We start from the raw sequence: 24,896 nt of genomic DNA, 5'->3' as shown, positions 1-24,896 counted from the left end.
TCCCCGGTGCTGCTCCACCTCAGCACCTGCGTCCCTACCCCCGGCTCCCAGGAGCCAACTTGAAGAGACCAGACCTCCAACTTGACAAAGTTCCCTGCTTCTACTTTCCTCAGCAGGACTCAGCCCCATACACAGGTGGGAGCACGTGGGAAGGTGGAGCAAGAATGCCAAAGGAGCTCAGGAGAACACCGGCGGGGACCTCTCCCTCCTACATATGGAGTATTAAATGTAAACACTTTACTGTGGTACATAAAGGTAACATTTCATTAAAATGGAAATATTTATGTCTTTCTGGATGCAGACTAGATCAGACCCAGGAAATGACTGAGTTTAGAGGGGGTATCCTATCATGGGGCCACTATGACGCCAGAGTCCTTTTTGTTCTACATCTTTTTCCCAAAAGCCTGTGTATATGGCTCCGCTCACACCCAAATCTGAGTCACTGTGAGGACCTGATTCCCCCTTGGGCCAAGGTGACTCTCCCACAGTAGATCCTGGGCAGTCCCGGGAAGCCCTACTGGCCACAGGGTCCCAGGCCCCAGGCCCTGTCCTCTGGCACAAAAGCAGGACAGCCCACCTAAGGTCATGGGGTCACCTTCAGGTGGCTCTACATCGCTGCTGAGCCCCTGGACACAATCCTCCCTCCATCAAGAATGCCCTCCTTCATTCTGCTGAAAGCCACAACCAAGCTGGAGGACTAGGCCGCTTTTCATGTATTCCCCATAGGCCTTTATCATGCTTTCTGGTGGCTCTGATTGCTGGTCCTTGACTGCTGGCATCCCCATCAGCAGCTCTCTTTGGATTGTGTCTGGTTCCCGGTTCCTGGTTCTAGAAGCCATCTCTACCCGCTGGGTGCCTGCTGCTGTTTTCTCCTCAAGAATGAGCGTCACACAGTCATGTGACTGGCTTATTCGCTCCCAGGGGCTGGGGAACCTACAGCTGAGTTCACCCGGCTGCCTGGTTCTCCTATTCCAGGGCAAACACATTTGCAAATACTTTCTGCTGTGACTGAAGACAAGACTGTGCTGCTTTGACTAGAATCAAAATCCAAGGCGCTTCCCTGAGTTCTGGTCCCCCAAAGGGGGTCTCCTTCCAAAATTATAAAATCAAACTCTTGTCCAGATTTACCAGAATTCACTGAATTTTTCTGAGTAGTCAGCTCTGGCTAAGATTCTAAACAGCCCTGGCTCCCTGAGGAGGGTGGGGTGCCTAAAGTAGGGGCCTCTGATCAGGGGCTCAGGACCCCCACTTCCCACCCCTACTGGATGAATTGTTTTCTGCAGCTTCCAGAATGCAGCATCTACGGATGGTGACCTGAGTCTGGGATTCCATCGAAAAGAGGCTACAGGAACCAGTAAGGAAATGCAGGTCCCCCAGAGAGCAGACTCACTAACAAGCACGGCAGACTCTCCTGAAACACAGCTCTCCCAGGCCCTTTTCTGTGGTTAGAAAATAAAGTTGTATTTTAAACTTATTTTTTAAGAGTATGACATTCAGACAAAGCTAAATGTTTAATCACAGCACAATGTCTACACATTTTAAAGTCCTTTTCTGCTTCCATCTTACAAAAACAAAACAAAACAAAACAGTGCCTTTGTGCAGAACTGCATGCTCATCTGTAACCAGTTCTCCTGGGAAGCCCGGCTGCCCCATTTTGCCATGAAGCCAAGCACTGGACTTGTCCCAGAGGCAGCTGTGAACCCCTCCCTGTTCACCAGCCTGCACCCGGGAAGTTTAAGATGGTTTGGAAAGAGTCAAGCTTTGGTTTCACGTCCCTTCACTGTGACACACAAAGCCACAGGCCAGAGTAATTTTCAGCCCTCCCCCGCCATTCTCTAGGATCCACGAGGGGGGCCCTACATCTCCTTGTCACCAGCCTTCTCACCATCCTCGCCGTGCTGGGCCTGTCGTCTCTGCTGCACCAGCTGCTTGTCCAGTTCCCGGAGCTGCTTCAGAAAGCCCCGGTTGGGGAGGACACAGCGGTTCTTGGCCACTTGTTGGATGGCATCCACCAGGGTCATGCTCCTGTGGATCATCAGGTAGGCCAAGACCAGGGTCGCCGACCGGCTGCGGCCCATGGCACAGTGAACCAGGATCTTATCTGAAATGGAGTGGGGAGAAGAAAAACCCACGTTGGTAGGCAAGTGGCCTGGCGGTTCGGGCATACGTGGGGAGGAGGTGAGGGGTGCTCAGGCAGAGCCTGCTCAAATCCTGATTCTCTCCCCCACTATTGTAGGACCCTGGGCAAGTTACTGAGTGGTGGGGAACCGCAGCTTCCCCGTTTGTAAAATGGGAATACTATCAGCATCTTCTTCTTAAGGTCGCTGTGAAGGCAGCTAGTGCAAAGCACTTGGTACAGACTGGTGCGTATTAAAAGTTCAGTAAATCACAGATGTTATTATTGTTGCCTTGGTAAGGAAGAGGAGGTAATGAAACCAATGCTTCCTACTGTTACCGAGTCCAGACTTGCTCTGCTCGCCACATGACAGGCCAGTAAATCTGGAGAAGAGGTGTCGGGGCAAGGAATAGCGACTTTATTTGGAAAGCCGGCAGACCAAGAAGATGGCAGACTAATGTCTTGGAGAACCATCTTACCCAAGTCAGAATTAAGGCTGTTTTTATACTAAAAAGGGGAGGGTGTGTGGTTGGTTGTTGCGAACTTCTTGCTGTAGGAATTTTTTGTTCTTGCAGCTGTCCACATGAGTCAGGTCATGGTGTCCCTATAAAAACTCTAACAAAACAAACGTTATTTTCTATTCTGCAACTTGTTATCTTTATATAAGCGCAAAAGTGTTAATATCCTTAAAGGTCAGAGTCTTGAGAATGGGCTCTCCAATTTACCAGACAGGCTAAAGGCAACATTCTTTTACAAAAGGTCTAGAGCTAGCAAGACTAAGCCTAGGAAACAGGGCACAGGGTTAAAGCCAAAGGAACAGATCAAATATGGAATCTTTTCTATTACACTACCTGCCAAAGCACCTCCAAGTGAGAACTCCAGCAGGGTGCTGGAGAAATAACTTTGAGTTTAATGTTCACTTTTAATTGATTTATATTTATAACATATTCATAGCCATAGTATTTATTTACTTAATGCTTACTTATTTTGAATAGGGCAGCCACTAGGGTTCAAATTTCAGAAGGTACAAAATGATGCCCATTGGAAAGCCCCCCTCCCACCTAGCTCCTCAGTTCCCCAAGGAAACAAGTATTACCAACTTCCTCTTCCAGAGAAGCATCTGTGCATAGACAAGGAAAATCATCTTTTTTGTCTTCTTTCCTGCCCAAAAGGTAGTAAGCTTTACACATTTTTGTACACCTTGCTTCTTCCATTTAACAATATACCTTGGAGACTTTTGTATATCAGTCTGTGAAGAGTTCTCTCTTTATTTTTTCTCGTGGCTGCGTAGAGTTCCTCTGTTTGGATGAACTGTAATCCACTGTAAACAGGATGCACTCCGTCCCATCCATGGCTGAAGGTGGACTCCGAGGAATGCTTGCTTTCTACACCTTTTGCAGTGCTGCTGCATTCGTCCTCGGATCGGCAGAGAGCTCCCCACAGCCCCCAAAGGCCCTTTGCGCTGCGGAGACAGAGGGTGCATCTGCTCCGTGGAGTCTGCGCGCATCCACGTGGCCTCAGGAGCCTGCAGAACCCCAGCCTACTCTCTTGCAGGCCTTGGCCCCAGACTCAGTTCTGCTACTAACCACCTGGGTGTGGGGTAAGTCACCCAGCCTCTGGAGCCTCAACTTCCTCAATTGTCAGATGGGGCGGCAGAGCAGATCAGCCATGAGCAAAACCAATTCAGTAAAAATCACACAGTCAGATTTAAAAAATAAAATAAAATAGTTTTAGTATGTCATGTGGTAAAACCAGGGGATGAATATTCTTACAACTTAGATTACCAAACTGTCATCCAGACCAGAGGTTTTCCAAGCAGGATCCAAGACTCTGGGGGTTCCCAAGACACTTTCAGGAGATCTATGGGGTTAACATTATTTTCAAAAGAGTGCTATGGTGATACTTGCCTCCTCCACCGTGTTGACATTTGCACTGATGGTACAAAGGCAACTATGGGCAGAGCTGCTGGTGCCTTAGTGTGAAGCAAGGCAGAGGCACCAGACTGTACTAGGAATCATGGCATTCACCACCAAGCATTCTCGGGGAAAAAAAAAAAACCAAGCCAATTTCCCTTAAGAATATCCTTGATGAAGCAGTGAAAATTAACGTGATCAAATTTCAGCCCTTGGTTACACTTCCTAATATCCTGTGTGATGAAATGGGATGTACGTATAAAGCACTTTGGCTGCAGACCAAAGGACAATTGTTATCTAAAGGAAAACCTTATGGGAGATTGAGTTGCAGGCTGAATTAGCCACTGTTCCATGAAACACCATTTTTACTTAAAAGAGTGAGTGACAGAAATACCATGGTAATTCAAACTTGCGTATTTGGCAAAAGTGAACAAAGTGAGCCTATTACATCAAACTAAACCATCGACAGTATCTGTTGCCAGTGATGAAATGCAAGCTTTCGAGCAAAAAAATTAGATTTTTGGAAAACTTGTATCTACCACTGTGAGACTGTCAGTTTCATAATACTTTTAAGATTTTTCTGTTAAGATTGGCGGTGATATTAACAAATGTGTTTTTTCATAATATACAATGAAAAATATTAACGTGTGGAAGACCAGCGAAACTTAGTGAACCAATATTTTCCACATGATCAACATAAGATGTTACAAGATTCTGCACGGGTAAGAAAATTCATTCAAAAGTGCAAGACAGACCAATGGCTTTTCATGTAACAGAGTATGAAGTTTATTGATATGGTTTCAGATTCCATGTCACAGTTAGTCTTTAAGAAGCTATCACTTGTCAAGTTTTGGTATAGTATCAAAGAAGAATATCCACCATTATCTGAAAAGGTCATTAAAATATCCCTCATTCTCCAACCACATATCTGAGTGAGGCTGGATTGTCTTCATATACTTCCACCAAGACGACATATCACGACAGGTTGAATGCAGAAGGAGTTGTAAGAATCCATGTGAATTCTAATAAGCCTAACGTCAAAGAGATTTGCAAAAATGTGAAATAAAGCCACTCTCCTCCCTAACTTTATTTTGGAAGATACAATTTTTCATGAAAACATGTGTTAATGTACAATGGGTTTACTTTATTATTTTTAAATGAATAAATATTTAAAAATTTTTCAGTTTTTATTGCCAATAGGGTAAATATTTGTAGATCTAACCAACATAAATAAAAACTCTTTGAGTCGTTCAATAATTTTTAAGAATGTAAAAGGGATCTGAGACTATAAAGTTTGAAAACTGGAGATCTAGAAGAATCTCAAGAAGAAAAAGGCTCCCTTTGGCCACTTTAATGGCGACTGCTGAGCCCGATGAGAAGCAGCTTTCCATCCTTCACTCCTCCATCGGGTGGCGCTCTAGAGCTCACCTAGGGCATCAGCACGCTTTATCCCATTTCATCCTTAATACAACCTTCCCAGTTTCATTATCCTCATCCCTGCTTTACAGATGGGGAAACAGGCTCAGAGAGGTGAAATGACTTGCCAGATTTCACCCAGAAAGATGGTGCCATCGCTGGAAATAGTTCTAAGCAACTTGTTACTGAGGCCCTACTGTGTGGTGGCTACTGGTGCCTGTACTCTGGGAACAGGAAGTAATAGATTAGCCCCTCTGGCTGTCCCCAGCACTGTCACCACTGTCATCCCAGTGGTGGCCCCCTCCTGTGGTTGTGGGAGCTCTTTGCTGGGGTAGGTTTTGCTGGGGTAGCTTGAGCTGTGTGACCCCAATGCTGTCCTGTTCCTGAGTCTCAGGCTCGAGGCCCAGAAGGACGATCAAGAAGACACTCGTGGATGTCGCTGAGTTTATGGAGAACTGGAAGGAGGTGAGAAAAGCTTGGCAAAGAACACTTCTGAGTGGACGTGCTCCCCTGCCTTCCTCTTACGCTGACCCCCCTCGGGACCACGCCCAGGACAGTAGTGACGATCAGCAGCCGCAGCAGCATGAGAAATCCAAGAGGGCCGGATGCCAGGCACTGGGATGCTCTCTCCCCACCCACCCTGGCCAGAGAGTCCTGTGCACCCTGCCTGACAGTGAGGACCCCCATCAGTGACCTCTACACACACACACACACACACACACACACACACACACACAGAAGGTGCCCCATAAAGAACTATGACTTTTACCACTATTCATTTTCACGAATCTCTGCAGACTAACCAGGTGGCCCATCCCTGCCGCTGAGCCTTTCCCTTGGCACCTTGGCCGGACAGGCCAGAGGGCAAGAAGCAGGGCGGCCTCTCTAGTGCTGCCTGGGGTTCAGGGAAGGCTGGCCCGGCTCTTGTGGGCATGCCTATGCTCCTGGAGTGGAATGTCTTCCTCTGGCATTCTAATCCCCTGAGACTGTTCCAGAGGCCTCCTGGCCCCTTGCCAGCTCTGCTGATAACTAAAGCGTTTCTTCCTCCCCTGGCAAAAAGGGTAATTCTTTCTGTCAAGGCTAAAGACTTGAAACAGACGAAAGCTGTAGTTCATTAAGTCCTTGGGGAGCCTGAAGTCTGTAAAGTGGGAGGAGGGGGAGGAGCGGAGGGGGGAAGGGAGGGTTGGGGAGAGGCAGGGGAAAGGAGATGGGGGTGCTCTGCTCCAGATGGAATTCCTCCCAGCTGAATTCTGCTTTTACGACAGCAGCGCTAATACTGTCAGCCCTGTGCGTGTGGTGGGCCTCCCTGAGGCAGAGGGCCTGTCCCCAGACACTCAGGCCACTGCTCCCTCTTTGCTCTGTGGCTCTGCTAAGCACCACCCTTTGGGGCCCAGTGTTGGATGGTGAAAAACTTCTTTTAGGGGAGTTCAGAAGAGAAAGCAAGTTCCCAGCACGGCCCACACCAGAGCAAGCAGGAGGCTCTCTCTGAGTTAGATGCCAGGGAGAGTGAGGGTCTGGAGCCAAGGCAGCATTGCCAGCATTGGCATTTTCTAGATTAGTGGCTTTCAAACTCTTTTGTGTGAACCCTCGCCTCCTGCCCTCCCCTGAAGTCATGAAATTCACAGCTAACAACATACGTGGGCTTATGCCACCCCACCATATCTTCCAGGTAATTTATGTGTTCATTGTAGTCAATTCTCACCACAATCCGATGGAGCAGATAAAGTTAGTAACCCCACATTTACAGAGGAGAAAGCTGAAGTGCAGAGCAGTGATGTGTCCAAGTCATATAGCCAGGAAGTGGCAGAATCGTGATTCAAGCTCAGGCAACCTGACACCAGAGCCCTTGGATGCTCCAGGGGTATCACAAATGGGTGTGTATCAGACAAGAGTGTCACAAAGTAATTCGTGATTTTATTCCATGCCATGCATGCTGATGTCTTCTATTCCTTCCTAACCTAGTCAGTTTTTCTTTTTTAAAGAAATGCTGGTCGTAGCCACTAAATTGATTTTACGACCCTCTGATAGGCCACAAATCTTCATTTGAGAAATGATGATTTCAATTAAATCTTTCTCCTTTGGCCTTTACCAAAAGGTGAATTCCCACAATCTTATGAAGAAAACCCAAATCCAGAATCTCTGCTGCTCCCTAATGGCATGTTTTTACTGGTGACCAGAAGGTCTGCCTTCGTCACTCAGATCAGACATGGAGGCCAAGCCTGTTACTCACCAACTCACCTCACCCCACTTCCTTGGTTTAGGGGGTGCCCTTTGTCTTCCACTTGCTACCTTGGAACCTGCAAAGGCAGAGTTCATACCTCGCCCAGAATAGTTCTGCACACGTGGAAGTCCTCAGAAAAAGGATCCATTGTGTGTTTTAGAACTGTCAGGGGCAGGCCTGTGTGTGCTGCAGTGGGTCAGGAGACCCTTAAAAGGCTCTGAAAATCTGATCTGGTTAGAACTTAGAAGCACCGGAGAATCAGCCTTCAATGCAGACTTCACTTACTTATTCATACCTCCCTTATCTATAATAGATTTTAAGATGGCTTCAAAAGCAGCCTAGGGACTGTTTGGTTAAGAAAAAGAAAAGAAAGTGAGAAAGTGGTGATACCCAATTCTGATCTTTAGAGCCTCCTGGTATCTGCCCTGAGATTTCTTCCAAGATTTCATTAAATTAAAACCACAGTAATTCAGCTGTGAGGATGCCGTGTGAGGAGCAGTGAAGACAGGCCAGAAGGGGCAGTATTTTGTCAGGACTTCTTTTTCTGATGAAGAGTGACAAGTTCAGGTTTTTAGATTCTATAACCAGCTTGACTGTCTCACCTTCCATGATATTTGGTAACTTCATTTACAGCAGAGTCACCAGATGCTCAAAATAAGGGCAAAGGACCCTTCTGCAAGGCCTGAGTGACAGAACGGACTCCCTTTGGCCTCTGATTAGCTTTGCGACCCTGAGCACATCACTTGGCACCTCGGGCTTCAGTGTTCCCAGCTCTCAGGGCAGAACACTGGACTAGATCATCTCTAAGATTTTTCAGGGGTGACTGATGTTACCTGGTGAGTTTTTCTGGAAGGGTCAGATCCCGGTAGGGCAGAGGTAGGAGTGCGCCCCATGGGGCTGATTCCAGACCACGAGTACGGCTCTGCAGTATCACAGGGAATGCTTTTCAAAAGGAGTGAGCAAGACTGGCTGTGAGGGGCTGGGGTGGGAAGCAGTGCACACTAGGCTGAAACCAGCCAAGGAAGAACAGAAAAGACAGAGAGAAGAAAACAGCATGTCTTGCCTTTTGGCCAGACTGTCCATCAACACCTCTTACATCAAGAGTATAATAAGAAACATACGAGTGTGTCTGGCTCTAAAATGCTACAGCAGTGTCCCCTGGGTTTGCAGGGTACAACTGGACCCAGCCAGGCTGCCTACTGCATGTGCTGTGAAGGCTGGGCACACGCCACCTCCATGTGTGGAGTCTGTGACAAAGTCACTGCTGAGCTGACAGGCATTTTATTTTGTTACCATGATCACTCTGGGCACAGGTGACAGCCACTGGGTTTTGTTTGTTTCTTTGGCCTTTGCAGCATTTTAGGACATTTTATTTATTTATTTAACATTTTTTACTGATTTATAATCATTTTACAATGTTGTGTCAAATTCCAGTGTAGGACATTTTAAATTTGTTGCCAACACTTAAAAAATGAGTGATTTTATGTTAAAAATCCAGATTTCCTGAAAAGTCACATCCACCACATTGGCACTGAGTCTCACAAGACAAATTTGGCTGGGACTGAGCAGCAGCTGTTCCCTTTGCAGGGGACATGGGGTTCTCAGCATAGCCACCAGCACCCTCTAACACACCCCACAGCCTTCCATGCAGCCAGCTTCATTCGTTTAGGCCTGGTCCTGAAGCGTTGGTGTTTGAGCCCTCAGCTTGAGGACATCTTTAGAGGCAGATGCAAAGGGACAGAGGAGGGAGTCCAGCCTCTCACCTGGCAACAGGCTCCTGTCCTGCTAGGCCCACACTATCTGCGTGTCCTCTGACCCGGGTGTACACTTTTCCCTCTTGACCCTTTCTTTGCTAGGCGCTTCACACCACCAGTCTATCTGTCATGAGCCACACCAACCTGACATCTCCACATGGGTGCTCTGCGTTCTGCCCAGGCCTAAACATATGACCCCAAAGCCCACTCTTTCCTAATCCAGCAGTGGAGGCAGGCTCTAAAATGTTGTGTCGGGAACCTGGCAAGCGGTCAGGTTCGTACCACTATAGTTCAAAGTTGGAATGTCTCTTTTCCTTTTTTCCTCCTTCGGGAATTGGGAACTTTATTATGCTGATGTGCACGTGCTGAAGCGGTTATGCGCTTCACGGTGCACGACCTCTCTTTATCAAACACATCTGAGAGCCTGCTGTGCACCAGGTTCTACGCTAAGTGCTTTGTGTGGGTTACTGCTGATCCTCATTATAGCCTTTCAAGGTAAATATTTTCATCACCGGATGGAGAAACCAAGACTCAGAGAAGTCACAGTGTTAGTAAGTTGTGCAGCATGAATTTGAACCCAGTCCTGTCTTCTCCAAAGCCAGCCAGACCCCTATCATTAAGGGGAAGGTTGAAGATACAGTAATGGCAAGTGAGCACATTAAACAGAATCTGAAGGACTGTGCGGTTGGAGCTTTTTGTTTTTTCATGTCAAATCTGTTTTCAGTTAACTTCAAATACTGTGAGGCGAATTTCACCTCATGGTGATGAGTCAGAGTCCAGTTGCTTTTTGATCCTGCTTGGAAACCCAGAATGTGCCTAACACAAAAGATGGTCCATAAATAGACTCATAAAAAGGATGACTTTGAAATGAGGCATCCCCTAAGACAAGCACTTCAGCTTTTTTTTTTTTTTTTTTCACTGTGACATTGCTTTCTGAACCAAAGTAATGACAAGGTCTGGGACTGCCCAGCAGACCTGGCCTAGCCCCAGCTGCGGGGTGCAGTTCCTGAAGCGGCCAGTTGGTCAGTCAATGAACCTTGTAATCCCCAACCACTTGTGGCAAGAAAGGCTTTCAGTAAAACTGTATACCATAAATTATGTGATGGCCCCACAGCAGAGTGTGACACATGGGGCTGGAGTCAGAGCACAGGTCTGGGAGTTGAAGTCTCTCTGGTCTCTAGGGAATGCCACTGAACTACAGTCTGCAGCAGTCATGACATATTGTCTCACCTGGATGCATACCTACACTGTGCCCTTCTCTCCAAAATAGTCTTGTAGCTTATCTGGATTGGAGCAGCTAAAACTGCATTTTGAGCACAAAGACTAGCACTGTGATTTAAAAGATGGTTAATTAAACTTGGAAAACGTGGACATCATGGGTGCAAAACTCAGATCCTCAAATATAGTTTGCCACTTATAAAGAATAGATCAGCTTTCTACAGGAGGGTTCGCCAGACTGAAAAATGACTCAGGGTGGACGATGGGGAAGTATGGGCTTGGTAGTCTGGTAGGAGAACTCGAAGTCTCTGCTAGATTCCCACTCAAGTCAGCTCCCTGAGGGTTTTCTGGTGTCCAGGCCCTTGGGTATTAGTCTGGTTTGGGCCCATGCACAATTAGTGTCTCAGCCACATTCCAGCTTTGAGGGCTTCCAAACCACCCCAGGTGTTCGAAGGATGGCTGCTGTGCCTTAAGGAAGAGAGAATCAGGCCAAAGGCCCCTCCTCTGAGACCTCCTGATTCGAACTTCCCTACAGCAGCAACCAAGAACCGAGCCCCACCAGCAAGTCCAGTGGAGCTCACAGCCTGCACTGGATCAGACATTTCCACCCTCACCAACACTTCGCCCCCGCAGAGCAGGATTTGCCAGGGGAGCTTAAAGTGTGCAGATGCCTCCTCCCACCAGGATGGGTGGGGCGGGGCTGGGGCGGGGCCGCGGGCGGGCGGAAGGCCTCTTACTTTGATCGTATCGGAGCGCAGCGTCTATGAAAGCGGCCGCTGGGTAGAAGAAGACGCTGAGGTCAAAGCTGGGCAGGTCGTCGGCCTCGACGCCGTGGTACTCAATGGCCATGTCGCGGTAGTAGTCGGGCCCCGTGTCCACGTTCCAGCGGCCGTGGGCCGCGTTCAGCACGTGCGTGAAGCCCGCCTTCTGCAGCCCGTAGCGGTCCAGCGCCGTCGCCCTGCGTGCAAGGGAGAGAGGTCGGCCCGCTGCGCGGAGCCTTCCTTGGCCTGGGTCTGGGGGAAGCTCGGGCGCCGCCCACGGGTTCCGGCTGTCTGTTCTGGCTTCTAAAATAAGGCCTAGCCGCTGAAAGGAAGGACTGTGCCATTGTTTTCTTTCCGGCTCGGCCGCTTCGAGAAGGCGGAGTGGGTAAGCTATTCATTCTCTCCTCATTCTTTCATCATTCACCAGATACAGAAGACTGGTGCTCGACACCACAGTGGTCGCACGAGTGGGCTCTCAGCTGCTAGATCGCCTCTAAGGCATCAGAGTAACGTGTCCATCACACAAAGCCGAATGTAAGGGAGGGGGCCACCGTCACAGGGCCTCAGGAGACCCTTCAGCTCGAGATTTGGAGATTGGAACTCGAACGAGTGGTTTAAGATGGGTCATTCAGTGTGAGTAATTGATTGGGATTTGGCAAATTTTTTGATCTTGATGTTCAAGAGATTTGTGAACACAGTGCAAAACCCTTGCTTTGATAAGTGAATCATTGCCTAGTTGGGCAAAGCATTGTTCTGAGGAGAGCTGCCTGAGAGCTGTCGGTTGTTGGAATTGATTCTGGGAAGTTTCTGAAGCCAACAGAGAGGTTATTTTCTGGTTTCTAGCCTTACCTTTCTAGGCAAGAATTTCCAGGAACAAAGAGTAAAGTCATGTTGAAGTAGGTGGCCTTGCAACGCAGAGCAAAGGAAGCAGGAGTGATTTCTGCCTATAGGGGACAGGGGATACTTTACTGGAGAGGGCGCTTTGAGCCTGCCTGACTACAGGTGTCAGCACTTTGTAACAGAGGGGCAGAGGGAGGCAAGGCAAAGCCAAAGAAATAGCACCACCTAAGGGATGGAGGCTGGAGATAATGAAGGCCTTTCAGGAAACGTTTATTTCCTGATCAATCATTTATCCCCAAATGAATAATTTAGAATCTGTTGTGCACCGGGCACCGTCCTGGGTACTGATGATGCAGCAGTGAGCAAGTTAGTCAAGGTCCCTCAGGAAGCTTAGATTCTAAAGGGGAGAGTGAATACGTGAGTAAATGAGATAATTTCAGATAGCAGTAAGAGCTGTGCAGAGTGGCTGTGGTCCTGCTTTAGGCACGGTAGTCAGGGAAGGCCTCTATGGGGAAGTGGCATTTAAGCTAAGACTGTGGGATGCTAAGGGCTTAGGCAGGGGAAGAGTTGGAGGGAAAGTGTTTCATCCAGGCAGAGGGAACAGACATCAAGTGCTAAGAACAGAAGGGAAATTAGTGTGGCTGTAGTAGTGAGGGTGATCATAGTACCTGAGGAAGTTGGAAGTGGGGCTGGGTCATGGTGTGACCTGTAGGCCACAGGGAAGTGTTTGGATGCTACTCTAAGTATGGTGGAATGCCACAGGCCATAGAGGAGTTTAAGGAAGGGGTGAGCATTATTTGCTTTTTTAAAGATCAGTCTGGCTGACACATGGAGTTGGGTTGGAAAGAAGCAAAAACATAGAAGTGGGGAGCTCTGTTGGAGGCCGTCACCGTTGTACAGCCAAGAGAGAAAGGTGGCTAGGGACTAAGTCACAGCAGACTTGCTGATGGATTGGGATTGAGGGGACTGGTTTGGCCAGAGCATAGGATGTGAGAGGAGAGTAGAAAAAGGTTTGAAGAGAGAGTGTGGGATTTGATCACGAAGTGCTTGGAGGTCAGGATCTGTATTTGGGGTCTGGGAGACCTTTTGCTAGTGTTTGAGGAGGGGGATCCTGTCTGAGCTTTAAGATGACAACTCCCTCAACAGCACGAAGAGTAGTTCTTAGGCTCAGGGAAGAGGGGACAAGGGTCTGGTGGAACCACAATAGTGAGAGACTAAAAGTGGCAGCATGCTCCCGCTGAGGACTCATCACAAGGCCACTCACAGGACATGGACAGAAGTGAGTGTCTTGGATGTCAGCATGGGTCAGCATCCTGGGCTGGGAGGCTCCGTGCAGCAGAAACATATGCCATGGTCCCTCGGCCGAGGGCCCCTCATCTACCTCTGGCATCCTGGAGCTTTTTGTTGGTCATGAGAGGAGGCATGATCGAGTCCAGTGTTTTGGAAAAAGAGACCTAAACACAGGCATTGAGCTTTCAGAAACATTTGCAAACAGCTCATGGGAGCTGAGGCATGGGGAGGTGGGGAGTTCCACCAAGCCCCCCAGCTGGCTTTTGGGGCTGCCATCCTGACTACGAAATACATTCTGCTTCCAATTTTTCCTCCAAAAGGTCTGTTTTTCATTTTTCTTCTTGTCCCAAAGTATGTATACAACAAACATTATGCTTTGGGGACACAGATCTGTGCTCAATTAAAGCCTCCACTAATGCAGTCCATCTTGCTGAGTAGCAATCAACCTCACTTTGAGGTTGAGCTCAGTGGAAAAATTAAAATTAACTGTCCTTGTCAGGAAGTTCCTACCCACCATAAAGACTGTTCTCCCTGGGTTCAGCAGCTGGCTTTCAACATAATCAAATGGCAGTTTGAGTAAATAACAATTTGCACTTTGCTGTTTTGGGGGTCAAGGACCAGGGTAGATATGCAGCAGGACTCATTGTTCAACACCTCCACATTTACCCTCAGAGCTGATTTTGACTGTGTCTAAGGGAGAGAAAGGGGCTCGGGGGGGGGATTAGACCTGGTGGGTATCTGAGACCTGTGGCAGGTTTTGAGGCTCTGTGGCTACCTGGGTGGGGAAAGGGAGGTGGTGTCCTCACACACCTCTCTGGAGGTTCCCCCAGCTTGGTTTACTCAGAGTCCAGGTGAGGGCTCTGAAGGGTGTCCATGGCAGAATGGGGATTTGCAAATATACTGAGTGACCCTTAGGACTCTTAGGGGACAGCAGCTGTGATAGCGGCAGGTCCCCAGTGGGCCCAGACGCCTCGCCCAGCCATTACTGGGAGTGGGGTGGGGTCAGAGGGTGCTGCCTGGCCCTGCATTATTTTATTTTCTTAGCTTTCAGGGCCACCTGCTCGGATATGTGGGAGAGACTAAGACATGTGTCTCTGCTGAAGGAGAAAATCTCAGAAGAAAAACAGGGTTAAGAAGTTACTTCTAGAGGAAGGGTATAGCTCAAGTGGTAGAGTGCATGCCTAGTATGCATGAGGTCCTGGGTTCAATCCCCAGTACATCCTCTAAAAATGAATAAATAAATAAACATAATTATGTCCCCTCCCAAAAAAGAAAAAAAAAAGAAGTTACTTCTAGAATCCAGGTGATGCAGGACCCTCAGTTTCTGGTTGGCTAAGAAAAATCCTAGATGTACGTAATCTACTCATTTTAAAAGTAGTAAGTCATCTTATTACAGAACTAGCACATGCTCCATGCAGAATGTGGAAAACATATCTCCCACACACACACAAAAACACCTGTATTTCTTCTCCCTAGAGATAGACTGTTTGCTTTTTGACATAAGTTCTTCCAGTTGTTTTTCCATTCATGGGTTCGTATGTTTTATATAAAGATTAAGGGGGTGTTCTTGTTCCTTGCTGATGATGAAGCTGTTCGGTTATGAGGCCCCTCAGAAAACACAGGGCTCACAGGTGTAGTTTGTAAGCGTAAAGTGCCACATGAACCGAAACAACGGAGCCTCAGGGCCCCTCCGTTTTCTTTATTTGTTAAATAGAACCAATTACAATGGCAGTACGTTCCTTACAGGATTCTTGTAAAGTTGAGTGATGCAATACTCAGGTTTCTTTGAAAGGTTAAAAGATAAACTCAGGGGAGAAAAAGCAGTCGGAAGATGTATAACAAAATGGTATCAGTGGTTGTCTCTGGGTAATGGGACGACAGAGAATTTTCATTTTCTTCTTTTTGCCTATCTGTGTTTTGTAAAATTTCACTAATGAACCTATCATATATTCACTCCGTGTGTGAATATACACCATGCTTTTTATTGATGTGATGTCCTTAGTTCTCAGGAGAGACTGTTGCAAAGACATAGGTGGTCTCGGTGTTTTTAGCTCCTTAGAAATCTCTCTCTCTCTCTTTTTTTTTTTTTCCAATTTGAAAGTAGTCACTGTTTGTTAACTGACCAGATTACAACAATAATTATGGTAGATACCTCAATTCATCCTTCTAAGAAGGCTGTTGATCTGGTCTTCCCTGTTGCCAGCATGTCCACCTTCTAGACAGTGGGGGGATCTTTTTCTTTATTCCACCTGGTGGAGAAGACAGTTTGAAGGGCTACATGAAGTTGTTTGCTTCTTTGAAACGTTTTCCAGCAGTATAGATCTCATGAATCAGATTTTCCACACAGAGACCATTTTTACCCAGGCATGGAGCAATCAACGCGTTATCAGGGCAATTTGCATCTTGCTGATTTTGCCATAACCATGCCTGTAGGTCAGTTCATTTACTGACTTCAGGTTTGGGTAGCCCCATGCAATATATGGTTCCGTGATTCTCAGCATGTTAATTGAAGACTTGTTGAACTTCACAGAGGTGCCACTGACAATCTGATGGAGGCAAAGAAGCTCCTAATGCCCTTCAAACCTTTGGGCTCATACCACTGATACCTCTGATCCTGATAGCAGATGCCATTCTGGGTTCCACAGGTATGTAGAAGTTGCCTGCTTTTCATCCCATCCTGGCCATTCGAACTTCATTTCTGTGCATCTGCCTGTTTCCTTATGACAGTGCTTAGCTTTTTCATAGATAAGCTTCCTCTTTGCCTTTCAAAGCATCTTTTGGGCAAATTTCTTTCTCAGGTGCTTGATCTTCAGCTCTGAGAAATTCTTTTGCTTTTTCTTAACAGTTTCTGGCACAGCAGGAACCTTCTTTTTCTTCTCTTCTGTACCTTCCATGGTTCCAGCTGGGAAAGGGCTAGAAATCTTCATTATCTACCCCACTCTGAGGATTGCTTGAGGCCTCCGAGGATGAAGGCTATGAGGGGAAGGACAATACATTGGAGGCTTGGTTTCAAGAAATGCTGTTTAGTAATGATTGGGCGAGGCATTTGGCTACGGTGAAAGGAAATGGCTGACGTTGCTTGAGGCTTACGCTGCAAAGCTGTCACCCAGTGTGAAAGGCCCAGTGAGGCCAAGGCCACCGGCTCCTCTCCCTGGGACCCCTGCCCATGACTGGTGCCCACCAGTTGTACCTCAGTTGCCTTCGGTACTTGGAGGTTCAGAGTCCAGGTTTTCTAGTTCTTTCAGGTAACATTCAATATGTGAAAACTTCAACCTTGACATTGTTTTCACTGCATCCTAAACCTGCCACAGCCCCATCCTGGAGAAGCAGGTCAACTTTTAGCCCTACTTGGTGCCTTGAGGCTGAATTAGTTTTTTCCTTTCATGGGGGAGAGGTAACGGCTGTCCAGGTGTACCTATGAGAGGTCCTCTCTTAAGCTGAGGACTGTCCCAGCAGTTGATTTGGCTTCACCTCACTTTCCAGCCTTCTCGACTACAGGCCAGCCCTGGAGGTGCCGCTGGCTTTTGCGGCTGTTGGTCTGGTTGGGAGCAGGAAAGCAGAAAGGGCAAGACAGGGAGACCCCTGGCAAACCAGCTCGGGCTGGGTGAGGCTGGCCACAGGCATTTGGGAGTCAGGCTTTGTGGAGAGGCTGTCGGTGACCCCCAAAGCCAGAACTTGGAAGCAACTGTGGTTTGAATAAAAATAAGGTCCTGCTTAGGCCACCATTTGCACAGCAAAGCGGCTTCGCAGAGCCCTGGTGTTGGCTCACAGGGATGCCTCTATCATGAGAGGGAAGAGAGATTTCTCAATTATCCTGTTTCAGCCAAGCCCTACTGTGGGGAGGCTGTCCTGCCTGGGAATTTACAATCACTTTGACATTAGCCAGGGTATTTTCCCTCCTGCTGACTATAGAGGGAAAGAAAGAAGGAAAGATTTTTGCCAAGCAAATGAAAGATGTGAATGAGATTAAAGTGAGAATAGTTAAATTACAGAAATTTACTGCTTTCAAGCATCCTCAAGCACTTTTGAAGCACCCATTTAGGGACCGCTGATTGATAAGAGGTGATGAATTATTCTTATCTCATCATCGATGCCAGTCCCTGGCTCTCTGGAGGGCAACACTTGGTTAACCTAATTTGAATCTAATTTGAATGACTTAAAAGTAATAAAACAAGTATGTACTTGAACCTAATAAAGCATAATCTATTTAATAGGACATTTCTTAAAGAATGTTACTTTACAGCTGGAAGGGACCTTTGAAATCATCCCTTTATTTTACAAATAAAGAAACTGAGTCCCTGAACAATAAGATGGTTTGCTAAAGGCCACACAGAGTGACCACCCACACTGGGGGCTTGAACTCGGTTCCCCGAATCCCACTCGAGGGCTTTAGCTCTACTCTAGGCTGTCCCTGCCGTTCCCACGGGCAGATTCAGACCCCCTACGAAGTTGTGGGAAATGGGTAGGAGGGGATGGCTGCTCCCTGAGCCCTTGAGCGACATCCAAAAAGTGGCTGTGTGGCCTGGATCTCCCCACCACTCCACTGACCCAGCACACTAAACACAAGCCACAAGCCGCTCCCGATAGCCTCTTCTCATGAGGCTGTGGTGGTGGTGATGGTGGGGCCATCTCTGACCTCCTGGGGCTGGTAGGTGACAGAACCTGCAGTCACCAGGCACCCCATTTGGCAAGTTTCTTGGAATAAGCTGGGATTGAGAAAATGCTTTAGAAATTCTGAAACCCACAGGCATGTAAGGCTTTGATGCAGCTCTGCCTCCTCAGGCCTTAGGCTGCCCGGGTCCCTGGAAGGCCAGGACAGTGTCTGTGGAGGGAGTTGGCTGGAGAAGGCCCATTAGGAGGGCCCTTACTTCCAACCAGACCCTGGGTTCGTGATAGCATCTCCTGGGAGAAACTGGACCGGGGTGTTTCCTGCTCCAGGGCTGCCCTCAGCACAGTGGGACCCTTAGGGGCAAAGCGCACTGACTGTTTTCTTCACCTTCTTCTCACACTGTGAGTCGAATTTCCAGAACCTACCACATCTCTAATAGTTCATGCTCAGTGGATGTGCCAGGAACTGTGCTAAAAGCATCATATGTATTAATTCACTGAAGCCACAGCTTGTAGGCTTAGAAAGATTGAGTGACTCGCCCAAGGCCACATGGGAACCAGTATTTGACCCAGACATCGTGGCTCTGGAACAGATGCCCAGCCATCCTGTCTTTCTCCATAAAGTGGCCCTTGAGGAGAGAGGAGGGGGAAATAGTGAGCTGCTTCGTGGGGTTAAGTATGGTCCCAGTAGGTCCCAGGCGTTGCAGGTCTGACTTCCAGAATAGCTGGTGGCTCTGGCTGCCCTCAGGACATCCATTCTCATTCCTGGGTCTTGACTGCCCTCACTTCTAGAACCTTGGCTTTTAAAAATCTTAGGTGCTTTTAGGGGAAGGAAAACCTCAACCTAAATGCAAATACCAAGTTAAAACCGGGGCTTTGTGCATGAGGAGGTGACTCTGAGGTTTTCATTGCTTTGGGCAATACTTACAAAGAGACCAAGAAACACAAGCAATGGTGCCTGCTCTCAGCCAGGGTGTGACCTCGGTGTGGTCCCACTGGCAGCGGGACTAACTGCTTTCTCAGTCAGCATCTCTGAGTCACAGTAACCCTGTTAGTGGGTGTCTAGGGAGGACCCTGAGCAGAGATGGGGACAGGCACCCAGCCATGCTGACCGTAGTCCTCTCCCTGCACGGTGCACGTGGGTCACACACGCTGATCGTGCAGCCTGCCTGGACTGTGCATGTGCGTGTGTATCTTAGGGCTTGATTAGGCAGAGCTGGATTGAATTGAAAGGTCAGTGACATTTCCTTGGTTAAAGGAAGCAAGGTTATGGTCAGATGTCAAGGAGGTAAGCATATCTTATTGCATCAAACCCTGTTGTCTGTCATTCTATTAACCAGGCCATTTCTGTCGTGCTCAGACACTGAGTGTCTTCCTGAATAAACTCCCTTGACCCTGACCTACCTTCCTAGGTTTCTTTCTCACTAAGTAGCAATAATAACACAAACATTTGCATTTGTCTATTACTTCATAGTTTACAAAATGCTTTCACACTCCACTGTTTCTTTGAATCTTCTCAGTAACCATTTTTAGAGATGAGGCCCAGGAAGGAGAAAAGACCAGCCCAAAGCCCCTGCACCTGGAGTTGGTTGTGGCTGCGGTAGATTGGGTGTCATCCTTTAGAATATTCACTGGCCGTCCCTAGGGGTGAATTACACTTCTCTACCCCATTGTCATGAGGCTTTGGCATGGACTTGCTTTGCTGATGAAATATGGGCATAAGTGTCTTGTGTCACTTCCGAGTCAGTCTGGGATTTGCCATGTCTCTCTTTTCTCTCTGCCAGGAGTCTGGCAGTATTCCAGATAGGGCCTAAAATTTATTTAGAAGAAATAAAAATCCTTTAAATATATATTTATGTTTCCTTATGTTTGCAATAACATACATAGAGTAAACTACACTGGTTACTCAGTGGCAGAATTAAGAGAGGACAAAGGGAGATTATGCAGTTGGTTTTTTTAACCCTCTATTTAATTTAGTATTAAAAGGCATGTAATTTTTGTAACTTTTTCCATTTAAAAATATTAAGAAAAAAGAAAAGAAAAGGGATGTTGCCCTTGGATTCCTCATGAGAAGACAGTTTTGTCTAGGTTGTAAGGAGCAAAGTGTTTATTAAAATCACATATGCAGGGGCCCTGCACCATCTGCTCCTTGGAGAGATAAACCATGAGCTGGAATCCTGGGGAATGGAGGGAGGAGCAGGGGTGTGTGTCAGAATGAAAACTCCTGGGTTAGGCAAAACTGCATTTGAATCCCAGCATTCAGCCACATAGTGAGCTGTGGACCTTGGGCCAGTTTCCTAAGTGCTCTGTGCCTTGGTTTCCTTATCTTCAAAATGGGAGTAATTAGATCATCTTTCTCATTGGACTATGGTGAAAAAGTGAGATCATGCATGCAAGATGCTTAGCACAGTGCCTGGCACACAATATTCAAAAATGATAAGCATTACTATTGTTAATGTAGATACTTCCCAATTGTTTGAAGAGTGAGGAATGGTGGCTATAAAAATCTAGAGGAGGGGACATGACCTCAACTTTGCTAGGTCACACTTCTTGACACGTGGGTTGCTGTGCTGTTGTGTTAACCACCCTGAGAACTGACTTTATTCCTGCTGGTCTTATCCCCAGCGAAAATAGAAAACTACATTTCCCAGCCTCCCTTGCAGCTAGGGGCAGCAAAAGTCCTGGGCGGGACTTCCCTTCGGGAAGATATCCTTTTGCTCTTCCTTTCCCTGTACTTTCTTGTGGTCCAGAGTCTACAGTTGATGGCTGGAGCCCTACCAGCAATCTCAGACCATGAAACAAACTTGAAAAAGGTAAGCCACACCCTAGGGATGGCGGAGCCCAAGCATGGGAGCCAAAGCCCCGAGGACCCTGGAGTCGCCGAGCCAGCCCCCGTTCCCCTTCCTCTGCACTTCTTTTACGTGAGAGAGAAACCAGCCTCTATCTTGCTTAAGCCCCTTTTCTGAGTTTTCTGTAATATGAAAGTAAACCCAGCCCTAACTAAAAGAGTTCTCACAGAACCAACCTAAAAAACAAAAGCTCATGGTGAGGAGGTGGCGAGTGCTGTGCCCTGGGGAAGGCTGGATGCCTCCTCCTGGGTGAGGCCGAAGGTGAGGCTGGGCCTGGGCACTTACTCGTCGCCGATGTAGAGCTGGGGCCAGACCTCGTTGACATGGGTGTACTGGGGACTGCCCTTCCAGAAGAGACGCTCCAGCTCGAAGGCTCCTGGGGTGCAGTAATCCTCCATCTCCCCCTCCTCCTCCACCTTCAATAGCAGCTTCTTGGCAGACGGGTAGGCATTCTGGAGGCTTGTCTTTGGTTCTCTGGATGTCATTTTGGAGCCAAGGGATTTTCTCTCCTTTCTGCAACTGGTCATGAGAGAGGGTCAGGACTGAGGTTAGCAGGGACAGAGGTAGGGAAGGGGCTTTAGGAAAAGGGGTTAGGGTAGGTGGGTCTGAACTTTCGGCAGGCATGTGCCCGGCCTGCTGGGCTCCTGCTTCCTCACCCCAGGCTGCAGAGGTCAACAAGGAAGGCCATGATGGCGGTTAAACACTTCCCCAACATTCCAGGCTCCCACAGAGCAAGTATGCTGGGTGCCCCCTAACATGGGCCGACGTGCATTTGCCGCAGACCCAAGACAGGTTTCGGGTCTAAAAACTCCCCTTCCCTGGCTCCTTTCTTTTCAATTTTACCCCCCTTTTTTTGGTGTCTACTCTTTCCTTGGTCTGACTGGAATCTGCTGCCTTGGGCCGTTTTGAACCCGTATAAACAGGCCCAGAAGGTCCTTGGAATTCCAGGCCTATGGTGTTCAACATCAGCAGAAAGCTGTTGTCCCGTGGAAAGAGCACACCTGGAAATCCAGAGCGTGTGTGGTCTGGGCAGCCACACCACATTCTCAGGGCTTCAGAAGTCTTGGGGTGGAAGGAAACTTGGCTGCATGAGGGTTTGTCAACTTGCTAGGAAGTTGAAGTCAATGTTGGCTGCTTTCACACTGGGAGGCTGGCCTTTGTGCTAACTTACCAGGGCTTTGGAAGAGACGTTCCAAGCTCAAAAGCTGTGTCTACAGATTGGAACGTGTATTTGGAGAGCTTGCCAGTCTCTGTGAGTGGAATGTGGGTGAAGAGTTTCCATTGTTCCCAAGGAAATGAATTCACTGTGGAAGCAGGCACCACGTGTTCCGTGGGCTGAGTGACTGGTACACCTGCACTCAGGCAGCCTGGGAAGGGAGATTAAACTTGTGCTCTGAACTGGAGGGAAGGAGGAGCGGGAGGAGTGACTGAGAAACGTGGGGGTGAGTGATGGGAAGGGAGTGTTATTCATTTATTTAACAAATACTTATGTAGCTCTTATTTTGTGCCAGGCACTATTCCAAGTGCTTTACAACTATTATTAACTCATTTAATCTTAACAACCCTAAGAAATAGGTACTATGACTATCTCCATTTTGGAGATGAGGAAAATTATAAATGTTTGTGACACAAGGTGTTAGTCTTCTGAGAAAAAAGTAGTTGCTGAGAGGGCGGGGATCGGGGTGGAGGCTGCAGCGCAAGGAGGAGCAGGCTGGGACTTACAAAGAATGTGAAAAAGCCCTGGCAGCTTCAAAGACCACTAGGATCCTCTGGGAAGGACTCAGAACACACCTCCAAGAGGTTCCCACTCATCAGTAATGGAGCAACTAGAACACGAATAAGAAAAATAACTGCTGTTGATAGAAACGCATCAAACGTTCAAATCATAATGATACTTAAAACAATTATTCACTGACGGAAGACGCTAGGGAACCAGCTCGTTTTGGAGACAGGTCAGTGAAGGGAAAGAATCTAGCATTTGTCGTTCCTTTCTGATACACACTGTACTACTGGGTAGATGAGGGGAGTTTTCTTTTATAGAAGAATTCCAGGTAATAAAGAAGGAAGAAGTCACCCCTTTACAGCACCTGATGAGCTGATGAATGTGGGCACTGACAACTGACTGCTAGCAACATGAAAAGAGACGATCAGACGTTCCAGGCCTTCTGATGGAAGAACGCACCTCCACCACCACCAAAGTAGTCTCGCCAAAGGGAAACCTGAATCTTTGATCAGAGTCCTCAGAGTCTAGATCTAACAACCAATTTGCAGGAGGTTCGAAGGACAATTAAATTATACCGCAGGGCCTTATCTTTTAGAAATACATACTGAAATGTTCACAGATGAAATGATATAATGTCTGGGATTTGCTTCAAAAATAATACCATTGGAAGACATAATGGTATATTGTGCGTGGGGTGGGGGATATACTTGTCGGTCTGATGAGGCAGGATTGGCCATGCATGACGGGTCCAAGGTAGTTACCGTTTATCTTTGTGTGTGTTTGAAATTTCTCATTAAATTTTTTTTAAAAGAAAAGGAAAGGGTTGAAACTACCACTCTGGGAAATTTGATTCTCCCAAGTTCACCCTAGATGAATTAAAGGATCACTGGCTAACAGTATCTTTGGGGATCGTGGGAGGCCAGGATCTATGACTTTCTCCTGCAGAATTCTGAGTTGAGGGGTGGGGACAATGGCTGCAGACGCGACCCTACTTTGGAGTCTGTCGAGGGGTGACCTAAAGCCCACCTCCCTCAGAATCATCTGGCACTTGCTAAAAATACAGATTTCCTGGTTACAGGCTGGACCAGGGGTGGGGCGTAGGAGTCAATAATGCGTATTTTAACAAGCTCCCAGGTGAGTCTGATGCTGACTAACATTTGATAATAATTGCCACAGAATGTGGTTCAAGAGTCAAGGAGCTGTTGAGTCAAGAGAAGGGCAGGAAGGCTCGTATGCTTTCTATCTTCTCTCTGAAGGTCCTTCGCCCAAAGTAAGGGTGTGGGGCTGGGACGAAGGAGGGCTGGGCAGCCTTACTACGAGGCTCCTTGAAATGGCTCCTTTGAGCCACGTTGAAGTCACAGCCTCAGCGTCTGAGATGTAAGAGGTGCTCAGAAAGTATTTGCTGAGCGAAAGAATGGCCTGGGGAGTGAATGGAATGAGTGAATAGATGAGATTGTGGGCCCTGTGTTAGGGCTCAGCTGGAGCTGATGGGGCAGGACAGAGCCTCTGGGCTAGTTTGGAGGAGGTGAGGGTGAGTGAAGAGCAGGATGCAGGATGGACAGTCCCCTGTAGCGGGTTGGCGTTCACAGTCACCAAGGGAGGCGTTGTTTCAAGGAATGGCCAGAAACTTCTGCTGGGGGAGCCGGCCAGACCCCTCAGTCTCCCAGGAGTATAGACCTGCTCTCCCCGCTACAGACCCAAGGCTCCTGAGTTTTGAAAGATCTGGAGCTCAGCCCGTCCATTGGCACCAGCTCTTCTTGTGTCGAAGTGAGTCGAAGCTGGGCACCATTTATGTAAATTTGGAGGTTTAGACCATTTTGAATCCTTCTGCCGCCAGAGGAGGCTGCAGAAGAAGGGATTTTAGGAAGATGCTGGAGTAACTGCATTCTGAACCTCTGCCTTCCACTTTTGCTCACTGAAGTGGACCTCACCCTTGCTAAGGCTGGTCCTCCTTCATTATACTGTGGAAGGAGCCATCCCCGTCCCCTTCCCCATCCCTGTGCTGAAAGCCTCGGCTGGATTTCCAGACAGAAGAGGAAGTGGTGTGGTCTACCCGGAGCGGCTTGGCACGCAGAGGGAGCTCTGGGATCTATTATCCTCCAGCGTGCAGATCTGATGGGGGAAGAGAACAAAGCGCAGAGCCGTCCAGAAACCACAGACCTGTAATCTTTCCAAATCCTGAAGGCG

General features: G+C 47.8%; 1 protein-coding gene and 1 pseudogene across 1 annotated transcript; both read right to left on the bottom strand.

Annotated features, from left to right (window-relative positions):
• Window positions 1-1,846: 1,846 nt before the first annotated feature.
• On the bottom strand, window positions 1,847-21,540 carry DUSP29 (dual specificity phosphatase 29). Its single transcript, XM_015245553.3, has 3 exons — window positions 21,272-21,540; window positions 11,376-11,596; window positions 1,847-2,101 (listed from the first exon to the last, which is right to left on the bottom strand). Exons 1-3 carry the CDS (start codon window positions 21,511-21,513, stop codon window positions 1,857-1,859), a joined length of 708 nt encoding a protein of 235 aa, XP_015101039.3. The 5' UTR covers window positions 21,514-21,540; the 3' UTR covers window positions 1,847-1,856.
• On the bottom strand, window positions 15,683-16,423 carry LOC102538001 (large ribosomal subunit protein uL30 pseudogene; annotated as a pseudogene).
• Window positions 21,541-24,896: the final 3,356 nt, after the last annotated feature.

The sequence above is a fragment of the Vicugna pacos genome, chromosome 11, assembly GCF_048564905.1.
Source record: "Vicugna pacos chromosome 11, VicPac4, whole genome shotgun sequence".
Taxonomy (NCBI): Eukaryota; Metazoa; Chordata; class Mammalia; order Artiodactyla; family Camelidae; genus Vicugna; species Vicugna pacos.
The sequence above is the reverse complement of the archived record's forward strand: the minus strand, read 5'-3'. Positions and strand labels throughout refer to the sequence as shown.